Here is a 12,145-nt window from a genome sequence, read left to right as displayed (position 1 = left end):
TCATTCTCGAAGTAGTTTGCCCATGTAATAATCAGTGAACATATCATCGGTGAATTAGCAATTACTTTTGTTCTTAATAATTTCCTATATTTTTTTCTGTTAAATAATATGCTATTTCACTAAATTCATCAAATGTTGTGAGATTAAGACGGCAGAATTTTAACACAATAATTTGGAAGTTTGTCAATGTTACAATGCTTTTTGCAAAAAGTCAAAAACAATACAAGTAATTAACTACCATATAGTGCCAAGGCATTTTTGTTTTATTTTCTGATAGGCGTTCTCAAATGGTGGAAGATATTTTGTTGAAATTTTATAATGTAACAAATATCGAGTCTGGCGTTAAAAGTAGAGTTTTGCCACATGCCAATAGGGAGGGGGACAAGTGTCCCCCTGGAAAAAGCGCCCATGAGAAGAATTACTCTTCAAAGTATGACAATACACGAACTTAGTGTGATTGACATTTTTTTTTTTTTTAATGAAAAATGTCAGTTTTCATCAAAATTTCTACTTTTTAAGTGATTGATTGATAATTTTTTTCATGAAAAATATTTTTCAACTTTTGGTCATGTGACCATATTTTCGTCAAAATCTAAGAAAATATTTTTTTTATGGAGATGTGGTTTTTATTTTTCAGGTAGTTCACTCTCTCTTTCTCTCTCATCTATCCCATTTCTCTTTCATCTACCCACCAATAAAAAGTAAACAAGTATTATAATTTTTAGGTTGAAAATTAAGTTAATCAAACACATTTAATTAATAATTTTCATTAAAAGTTCTAAACAATTCAATTACCTAGAATTTATTCTTTTTTTATACAAATTTCATGCTCGTAATCAAATGCACCCTTATATATTTGTGGTGATTTTGCCCAAGCCCATGTTTGGGGCCAACCCGACTGTCGAGCAAGAGCAGAAGACTATATACCAATGTTAACTTTTAAAACTATTGATATTCCTCAGAGTCCAAACCCAGGATCTAAACGTGGTCTATATTACTTGCTCAAGTAACATCATCTTCCAATTCCTAATATTTTTCCTCCTTCATTTTCCAACAATTTCCAATTTTTGCTCAATTTAGGGCTTCATTTCTTAATCACCTAAAATTAGTTTTAAACAACCAAATATTCAAACTTCCACAATTGGTCAAAAACAACTTACTAAAATAATTTCCAACATAAACAGTGGAATTCAATCAGCACAAATTTTATTCAGCTCATGTTTGGTGAGGATTAAAATCGAATTATTAGTAGATTTTGATAAAAGTTGATGAAATATGTGATTAAGAATTTGTGGGTCATATAAAATATGCAATTAAAATTAATTATTGACTTTGGCTTAAATTACAATTTGAATTTGAATTTCTATCCAATGGGAGCTCTTTACACAAGTTTTGCTTAATGATTGAATTTAAACCCCTAGAAGACACAAGCCCATCATCGAGTTCACGCCTAATCAATGTGAGACTTTGTCCACACTTTCTGTAATCTCAGTCATTTGGACACAAAAGATGAATCCAATTGTAGCTTGTCAAATGTGTTCGGCCATAAGTTAGATCTCGATGGCCGAAAGAATCCATGATTCACTCTCAAGGCGGTTGTTTCCATGCAACGGCGACACCTAAAGCAGGAAATATAGTTGGGTCTTGATGGAATATGTTCTCCTACCTAATTTGAGGAAGAGAGAAAGACTATCGTTTGAGGGGGCTAAGATGATATCTTACTTCCATGGTGATTGTTGAGAAGTGGGAATAAAGTCTTACATCAATTAGCATAAAGTAGAAGATAAACTTAAAAGGAGATTTGCCTATTTTAATATATTAACGTTTTGAGAGAGCCCTTCATATGTCACCTATGATTCTTAATCCGTGATAACTTATTCGAGGCAGCTACAATGATACGATAATTCTCATCACTTAAGATTAATGCCAACAAAGCATGGGTTAACAACGGATATTAAATGAAGTTAAAAAAATTGATCTAATGGTTAAAAAAAGACATATTTGATACGTTGAAAGTATAATTCCATATACATCAACTCCGTGTAAACTATAGTGTGAAAAAATGAATATAATGTTTCTAAAAGTATTTAAGATATCTATTTTTTTTGTTTTCTTTTTATATTTTGTCTAACATTGCAATTCTAGAATGCACGGAACTTAGGAGTCTTGTAAACTATTGATCTACAACGATAATGATGGTTTTGAAAGATAATATTGACAAATCGTCAGTATAATGTGAAAACTAGAATTAGGTTTCTCTCCTCATAACACATATAGATTATATTTAGTATGTAATATTAAGATATATACATTTTACGTAACAACAAATACATTTTGAACTTCTTCTTACTTGATCCAGTCGAGTTCGATATATAAAATACACCGTACGAGGCCACGTGTTTTCTTTGAGGTAAAGCATTGCCAACTTTGCAAGAAGTTAGATAGTTGTGTAAAACTGATTATAGACTTGAAAGTGTCATGCAATTGTGACCTTGCCAGAATCTGTTATGAGAGTGTGGCTATGCATCTTTCTATTGCCGCAATTTCTGGTCTTGTATTCGTTCCAACTTATTTGGCATTATTATATACATCTATACATATAAATATAATGAAAAAATTCAATGTAAAAAAAAAAAAAAAAAAAATCACCATTTTCTCATAGAATGAAGGGTACGAAAACAATAAGAATGATAATAGAGTACAGTGCAAACCTCTAAAAGCATGTTTGGTATAGCTTAAAATTCAGTTAAAATCAATTTTTTGACCATTATTTTACTATTTCAATTGTCATTTTTGAATTCTTCTCTCACGAGTAGGACCCACTTTATCTCTAACGGTCCAAAAATCAATTAACAAAATTCCTACCAAACAAGCACTAAATTAATATGATCCGATCCACATTTATTTATTAATTACCAAATATTATTAATGTGTACAACATCTACTTAAAAAACTATTTAATAAATATTTGCTAATAACGCCATATACTTCTAGATCATACTAATTTAAAGGGTAATTAGCACAAAATGTCTCTACCTTTCATGATTTTTGTGGAAAACATCCATACCTTTTGTTTTTTAGCGCATATCATCCTTACCTTTACCTTTTCTTGTAGAAAACATCATTTTTATCATTTTTCTCAATAAAAGTTATAAAATGACTAATATACCTTTTTATTTAAATAAAAAAAATAAAGAACTAAATGCAATCGTAGTTTTAAATAAATAAATAAATAAATTCTCCACCTCCTCTTTTGAACTTTTTTAAAAATTGGAATTATGATTGTAATTAATTTTTTATTTTTTTATTTAAATAAAAGGGTATATTAGTCATTTATAGCTTTTTATTGAGAAAAATAATGAAAATGATGTTTTGCACAAGAAAATGTAAAAGTAGGGATGAAATGCGCCAAAAAACGAAAAGTAAGGACGTTTTCCACAAAAATCATGAAAGGTATGGACGTTTTGTGCTAATAACCCTAATTTAAACTTATAATGCCCTTTTAAATTCAAAAGGAGAACAAATTATTGTCCATGAGGAAATATCAGATGAAGTTCTTATAACATTTGTATTGTCACAAAATCATCATGAAGAGGAAGTTGAAGAAAGATATGGATGATACCACTTTGTCTGTGTGATTAATTTTTTTGATATTTTATATTAATTACTAGATATCAGAAATATTTAATTGTGCATATAAAAATCTCTCCTCACATGTGATATATAGTACTCGTCCAAACTAAGCAAGGAATTCTCATTTGAATGATTCTCAATCAATATTATTACTTGTACTGAAGTTTACATAAGTCTTCTTTTTGAAGATCCCAGAAATTTCAGGACTTGAAGAAAACTTTGTAATCATCCAGTTTCGTGAAATTTTATTGAATGTCAGAAGTTATTAATTATTGAGATATTAGGTGAAAATGTCACACTGTACAAATGAAACTACACAATAGTTTACAAAATTTATACAATATTTCAGTTTGAAACATATCAACATGAAATTGATCTTTATCTACCATATTATATACATGAATACGCGCTATCCCCCTTCGTTATTCTTTAGAAAAGTTCTTCGAGCAAACCTAGACTTCCTAAACAAATGCTGGCAAGACCACCATAGGCAAGAAGCTGCAATGGCAGGATTCTCTCCTGGAAGAAATTGAGCAGTAGCGCATGTGTATGCCTTTTCTATTTTTGACGTAGCATCTATTAAGTTTAAAATAACAGTCCATCCACTCTGGATGAACTCGACTTCCTTTGAGCTATGAGAAATTAAGAGGGTTTAATTCTATCGTTAACAAAGAAACCTACCTTTTTGTCTTTATCCAAGATGTATGGAATGCCTCACCCCGATCAGTGATAAAAATTTAGGAATGAATACAGCCATACATGGAGATATCCTATCTCAAGGGTTCTCGGTAAGATCATATAGAAGTAGCCAAATCAAAATCGTCGTCTCTCCCTTGCTAATCCAACATGGGTCAAGCTAACTTCTTGATTGACATCTGATTCATGTAATTCACGATAAATAGGACAAATCAATCTAATTCGAAGTAAGCAAGAAAGTAACTCCCCGTTCCAAACCATATTTTGGAGGCTAGTAAATGAAAAACAAAGTCAGTGACACATAATCGAAACTCGTTTGATTGGAACAAATTTTAGAGAACAAACTTATGCAATGTTTTTGACTTGGCATATACTCCAAAATCCAAATCAACCCATGCTGCCCTATTGTTTTCACTCTATTGTTACCCCTAAAATCATAAAAAATTAAATTAATTTCAAAATATTGATTTTTTAATGATAAAACAAATGTTTGGACACTTCGAAAAATACAAAGTTACATTTGTTATTAAACATGTAAAGTCACAAGGAACATGTAACAAAAAGTCACAGTATATATTGTGCACATGTTTGTTTACTTATTTTTATAAAGAGCGAGTAAGGTTTTCCAAAAGCAGATTGTTACCTCATTCTCACATGTCGTCAAAAAGATCTTGACTTCAAGCTTATGCAAATCACATGTGGTGTATTATTTTGTAAATATTGAATGATTACTTCGTTTAAAAATTATACTTATATAATATTACATCAAAAAAACATGTGTATGACGTGGTTGAGAGCGTAAACAAGATTGAATATTAATTTTAAACAATTTTTCGTGCATGATTAATGCTTACGATCTTGAGGTTCCAAAGAACAAAACTTCAATCAATCCCGAGATAGCTTACAAAAAGTTTACAAAACAAAATAATAAAACCCACGATAACGCAGATGACCAAAACCACTTAAAATAATATAATATAATAAAATAATAATTTAATTTATTTATTATTGCTGCTGGAAAACGCCCATGGAAATATAAGATTAAGTACGGATAAGAGAATGTCGAGACGTTGTAGAGTGTCTGTCAAGATATTGTTGTATCCTTTGTCACATTCTAGAATGTCATAACCCTTATGTCGGTCAAATTTATTAAAATCAAACTTACTATTTATTTTTTTTAAGATTAATTTCTAGTGATCATTTTACTATAATAAAAGGGGATTATATCATTTGATTGGATGAAAGCTGAATAATAATAATTCGATATTTGTTTTTATGTTGGCTGAGCGGGATCCACAAAAGAAGAAAAGACAACAGAAGAATTACATTGAAAAAGTTGACATAGATGTACGATATTTTAAACATGCAATGAAATTAATTAGAATAAGACATAAAGTCAGTTAATATGAATTTAAAATATATCGATGAAATCACGATTGTCCTCAAAATAAATTTGCCTTTTTCAATATATTATTTATTTTGAAAGTAACTAATTACTATTTTGCATAAAAGTAAGGAAATTTTTATTTATTTAAATACAGTTAGAAACAAAATCAATTATAATTAGCTAAAAAAATTTGGTAACTTTACAATGATATAGTTTTCATATTTTTGGATATTTATATAGAAGGGTACATTAAATCTAATTTGACCTATTCTTCGATTCTTAATCGTTGAACTAAACATGATTGTAAAGTAAAGTATGTCCTTGCTATCGTAAACGACGTAAAATAAATAAATAAATCACGGAGTCAGTGAATTAATCGATAATAGTTTAAATAGTTAGATATCTATGAATAATTAATGGTCATTGTGAACTTGTGATTAAATTTGAACATGGATTATGTGGTGTCAAGTGGGACCCATTAGGGCCCATGTGGACATAAATGTTACACATCAGTATTTCAATACTATAAATATGGATTACAAGAATTGATACCAATTGGGAATCTGTCCATAACGAAACCAGCAGTAGAACCCCACTTATTCCATTGAGATTTTTGTAGAGAAGCTGACATTAAACTGTGAAAAATGATCTACATACTTGCAATTTTGGCTCATCTTTAAGAAAAAAAAAATTTACTTATAAGTAGGTTTAGTTCTAAGTAAATTATAAATTTAAAAAAAAATTAATTGTAACTAGAAACGGAAAAGTAGTATTGTAAATATTTATTTATGAATTAAAGTTAAAAATAAGTAACTTTTTAAAATAAACATACAGAGTTGCAAGATTATTGAGGCTGGCGTGTGAGATGCAATAGAAAATTTACAGAATATCTTATTCTTATCACGACTTTAATCACAAAAAGATTTGAGCGACAAAAAAATTTCTCTAATTAAGGGGAGTGTCGCTGTGATTTTTTTGCATGTCTCGAAAGCGTGTGACATTTGAAGCAATATTTCATCCCACTCCAAACTTATCTTCGTTTTATCAATTAGAATATTGCTTTGTGGGACCCACACAAATCTCCATACGTGTCGCCTCCACATGGTTTTTGGAAACACCATGAACAATTAATCAATACAGAGATAATTTTTTGGTTATGCTAAATGACTGAAGAGCGTGTTTGGCTAATCTTATAAGTATGTCAAATTTAATCTTTGGTAAATTTTTAGATTCAGTGTGTTGCCTACTTCTTAATTTTAAGTAAAACAATTAGCATGTGTGCCAAAGCTTATAAGTAGCTCATTCTTAATTTTTTTTTTTTCGATGTTATATCATCGGCAAGCGTGCATTTACTCCAAAATTTAGCTCAACTTATAAGTAACTTTTGTCGGTCTTGCTTAGGTAATAAATGCATTCTTGCTTCAACTAAGAGCAAAAAAGCTAGAATCAACTACTTATAAGATTGTCAAAATGTGTTAAAACTAATTACTTATTTCACTTTCACACCATATTAATCAAAATTTCAAGATTAACCAAACATGATCTATGACATGTCACAATACAATTGATCGGTGAGCTTTCTTTATTTAAGTACCTGTGATTGATGAATGTGCCATAACACGATGGACCGTATACCAATATAACTTGGCTAGCTGGCCAACATTTCAGCTTATTGTATTTTCTTGATTGTACTCTACTGCTCTGATAAATTTCCAAAAATCCAACAATTTGCAAGGAAATCTTGATATACACACATAGATAAATAGAGAAAGATGAATAAATCGATGGAGAGCCCAGATTCATCCACCGGTGGTTCACAGCAGCCTCAGTTGCCACCAGGGTTCCGCTTCCACCCCACGGATGAGGAACTGGTAGTCCACTACCTCAAGAAGAAGGCGGCTGCCGCCCCTCTCCCGGTGTCCATTATAGCTGAAGTTGATCTATACAAATTTGATCCATGGGAGCTCCCAGGTAACAAAATCTTTTACACACTTGCATGTTTTAGATTCTTTTGTTCCTGAAACCTTTTTTTTTTCCCCCTCCCCCAGCTAAGGCTGCGTTTGGAGAGCAAGAGTGGTACTTTTTCAGTCCGAGGGACAGGAAGTACCCTAACGGGGCTCGACCGAATCGAGCAGCGACTTCTGGATATTGGAAGGCCACCGGAACTGATAAGCCTATTTTGACTGCAGGAGGGACTCAGAAAGTAGGGGTCAAAAAAGCTCTGGTTTTCTATGGAGGAAAGCCTCCCAAAGGGATTAAAACTAATTGGATCATGCATGAATACAGACTTCCCGACAATAAACTGAACACAAAGACTCCTGGCAGTGATTTTGTTGCCAGCAAAAAGGGCTCTCTAAGGGTCAAATAACCAACCTCTTAATCTGTTTTTCAGTTTGTTTTTTTTCTTCTTCTATTTTTTTGGTTGACGTTGGGTTCTTGATGCGTGATTTTCAGCTTGATGATTGGGTTTTATGCCGGATTTACCAGAAGAATAATTCACAAAGGCCTATAGATCAAGAAATAGGGGATGATCTGATAGGATCATTGGCTATTGGTCAACAGAACCTGCAGCATCAACAGGGAATCAAGTTCTCAAACTATGGCGGATTACTCGAAAATATTGAACACAACATGTTCGATGGAATGAATAACAGTGCAGTTGATGCAATGAACACTGGCCAATTTTCTCTGTCAGCCTCAAAACCACAGCTTCCAATGGTACTCACAACAGCTTCAAGTACCTGTATACTTCAAGGGAAGAGGACAATTCCGAATCAGTACTGGAATGACGAAGAAGTAGAAGCAAATTCGCGTACAAGCAAGAAATTTCTTTCAGAAAATTGCGATGGAATAAGCATAGCCTGCAGCAGCGCAGATGAAACCAATTCTATTGCCACCATCTTCAGCCAGCTTCCACAAAACCCTTCACAGTCACAGCCAATGATGGGATCTCTTGGTGAAGGCGTTTTTCGCCGGCCGTATCAAGCTACTGGCATGAATTGGTATGCATAAATCAAGACTCGAAGCCGATTTGCTCGATAAAAGGTTACTAGAGTCACTGCCAATGCTGGGATCTCTTGTTTAATTATATGTATATCTTTGATTACTAGAGTGAAATAATATTGTGTAGAATTCACAGAAATTAGAGATATAGAACCCAATATTACTATTTGAAGACCTGCAGAAAATCCTTTTTTGTTCATTACTGTTGCTTGTTGTATGAATTGAAAGATATATATTAAAAAAAATATTGGAATTTATGTCATTAGTTTTTGTTCTTTAATTATTAATTACTCCATGTATGCCTTCCTAATTAATTCAATTATTTCATTTTGATAATTGTTTTTGAGTTGAAAACTGAAGTCAGATGTGAGTTTTCAGGGTTCTTTACAAAAACCCTAAAACTACATCTATAATTTTACTTCTTCTTCTTCTTCTTCTTTTTTTTCGGTAGCAAGAAATGATGAATTTACATATATAAAATAAAATTTTGCTCATATTATGATTAAAAATTGTTCTTTTTGAAAACTTGATGATCTATTTTTATTTATTAGAAAGAGAATAAAAATAATCATTAACTTTCTTGTTTGTAAAATGAAATACGGGCTACCTAACTAAAACATATTCACATTTTCTTTTTCTTTTTTTGTTAAGTTTGTGAAGGAAAAGATAGTATAATTCCCTAATGGCATTATTTGATTTAATATGGTGAACGATAAAGTACACTTGAAAAGTATTTAGTACGTTTAATAATATATTTAAATAACTATATTTCATAATATTGATCAATCGTGCTAAATAACGCAAAAAGTATGGTCGACCTTGAAAAATCGAGGAAACAAAAACAAATAATTGGCTAAGTATGGGCACCATCAAGTTATCAATTGCTATTACCCGATACACTTGTTGAGCTGCACTTCCATTGGAAAGCAACCTCAAATGAGTCTTTATGCAAGTATATATTCACATGCCATTATTTTCTTGATGATGAAAGACAAGCTAGGCATGGTAAAAACAACTTTTGATTTTAGTATAATTGGGAATTAGAAACTTAAAGCTCGTTTGGGAGAGATTTTTCTTAAGTGAAGAAAATTTTTTTGAGAAACTGTGATTAAAAAATAGTGAACGTTGTGAGTTTCATAAAATGTTGGGTTGAAAATGATTTAAAAAATAATAATTTACAAAAATCTCTCCCAAACTAGCCCTTAATTAAGTTTGAGAATTAAACAAGTTAAATGATTTATGTACCATCTCTCTTTTGATGACATTTTGGAGTGGAAAGGCATCATTATCTTAAATTTATTATCGTTAATTGCATTCCTTATTAAGTAAAGAGTTAAAACTACTTTATTATTTCATTTGACTTCACAATGCTTGATATGGCAATCGATAATGCGATGATGGAGATGCACTAGAGAAATATCTAATGAACCTTTTACAAGGCTAAGATATTCTTTTATCAAAAGGATGGAATTCAGCTTAAATTTAGATACATATTCAGAAATTTTTGCAACTGATCGTACAAATTAACTAACTCAAATAATAGATAATGTCGATGAAAAGTGAATTCAATAAATATTTTCCTTTGTATATGTATGTTCATCTTGCAAAGAAAAGTGTTATTATGTACTGGATCTTAATTTTCGGTCATTCTCGTAATGAAAGATCTTGAATTCTATTATGATAACCAGTGACGGAGCCAAGACTCGGATTCAACAGACTTAATTTAGTTGCGGAAAAAATTACAAGAAAAAAAACATAATAATATTAAATAATAATAAAAAGTTACAAATGTTTTTTGGGCCATATTACACATACATCAGAGTGTTCATAACAGTGTTCTATCTCACATGGAGGGATATCCACTTCGAATAAAATATAATTTATTCGAAGTGAATTCCCCTCTATGTAAAGAAGATGAACACCGTTATAGACACCGCATTATGTACGAGTAGTATATTCCTTCTTCTTTTTTTCCCAAATTTCAAGTGGTAACCAGGACTGCAGTGGGGACCCACCTCCTTCCACCGCACTATTTATTTTTTCAGCATTTAGAATTTTGGAGTTATGGTTCATGCATGCAAATGAATGCTTGTTTGAATAAATTTTTCCGCGGTGTGACAGAAAGGATAAAAATGAAAATCTACAATAGCTAACCAGCTGTTGACACGCTAAAAATACAGTCAAAATCGTATAGCCCAAAGAATGAAACCCAACTGGGCAATTCAGGATAAAGGCCCGAATAGGGCTATCAATGAATGCAGTGGAAGCCCACGAACGCGGTTACACCATCGCCCAAACTTGCAAGACGCCTAAGATCTAAGCAAATGAAGTGCCTTGCAGTCGCCCAGAGTTATGACCCTGTTCTCGCCCAAATTTCGAATCGCCCAGGATCTTAGCAAACATAAGATGTTATAGTTATACAAAAGTGCAGTTATCGAAGCAGTTATTGGGTAATCTTATCACGTTCCACGATTCAAGGATGTTCAGTTGAAGACGGTTGAACGACAAAGAATAGTTGCAGCAGTTAGGGACGGCACTTCCACGATAAGTTGGCCACCATGAAGAAGTGGGCAGTTATAAAGCAATTAAGCGGTTTTTAAGCGGTTGATCACGAAGAGATCATCAAGGGAATATAAAAGGAAGAAAAGCCATAGAGCAAAGGACCCCGAATCAAACACTCTCAAACAGAGAATATGTAATTTCAATTCCTTAATTTAGACTTAAAATATTTCTTTTCAGTACTCGTGTGCCTGCGCTCCTTGGAGACATTCTGTTTAAATTCCAATTGTAAAGTCATCACCAATAAAACATCCCTTTTGGGACTTTGTCTCAAGAGATTTGTTCCTTACACAATCGTCTGATCCCTTTTTAATTGTTAGCGACAACCCACGTGAAACACCAGCCAATAATCTTTACATGGATTGGAGACATAATTAGCTTTGGTGGATATTAAAATCAATTCTTTAGTGATTTTATAATAAAAAATAATAATGAAATGTTCTATTGAAAAGTTGTTGGTGATTCTTATGAAGTGTGTGGATACAATTAATTGTTGACTTTAACTTAAATTTTAATCATAATTTTTAGTGGTACCAAACGGGGGCTTATTTTTGAAAATAAAGGTACTAAACATCTTTTAAGTTCTCATTTTGCGGATTTGTATAATAAGGTATCAGCAAGTCATGATTAAGCCTCCGTTTGGCTCCCTTTAAAACTCATTCATTTAATTTAAATTTTTCTCTCTTTTATTGTCAACCACACAATTTTTAATAAAATATTATTACACGTAAATTGAAAAATTTTCATTCTTTTACAACCATCCATTTTTCAAAAAATCACTATTCCTCCAATTATAAATCCAAATAATGGGGGTCAAACAGGAGCTAAAACTAATCACAATTAATTGAAACCAGCGTTCTAAAATAA

At 31.8% G+C, this 12,145-nt stretch overlaps 1 protein-coding gene across 2 annotated transcripts; it reads left to right on the top strand.

The window, feature by feature from the left end:
* Positions 1 to 7,327: 7,327 nt before the first annotated feature.
* LOC111402519 (NAC transcription factor 56-like) lies at positions 7,328 to 8,976 on the top strand. 2 transcript variants are annotated; one of them, XM_023030888.1, is made up of 3 exons: positions 7,328 to 7,687; positions 7,765 to 8,075; positions 8,171 to 8,976. In XM_023030888.1, the coding sequence occupies exons 1-3, from the start codon at positions 7,489 to 7,491 to the stop codon at positions 8,726 to 8,728; spliced, it is 1,068 nt and encodes a 355-aa protein (XP_022886656.1). In that variant the 5' UTR covers positions 7,328 to 7,488; the 3' UTR covers positions 8,729 to 8,976. The 2 variants fall into 2 exon arrangements, with proteins under 2 accessions (XP_022886656.1, XP_022886657.1); XM_023030889.1 differs by having other exon boundaries at positions 7,329 to 7,687; positions 7,906 to 8,075.
* The last annotated feature ends 3,169 nt before the right edge of the window (positions 8,977 to 12,145 follow it).

Source organism: Olea europaea, chromosome 10 (assembly GCF_002742605.1).
Source record: "Olea europaea var. sylvestris chromosome 10, O_europaea_v1, whole genome shotgun sequence".
Taxonomy (NCBI): domain Eukaryota; kingdom Viridiplantae; phylum Streptophyta; class Magnoliopsida; order Lamiales; family Oleaceae; genus Olea; species Olea europaea.
Note: the sequence above shows the minus strand (reverse complement) of the source record. Positions and strands in the feature narration are given on the sequence as shown.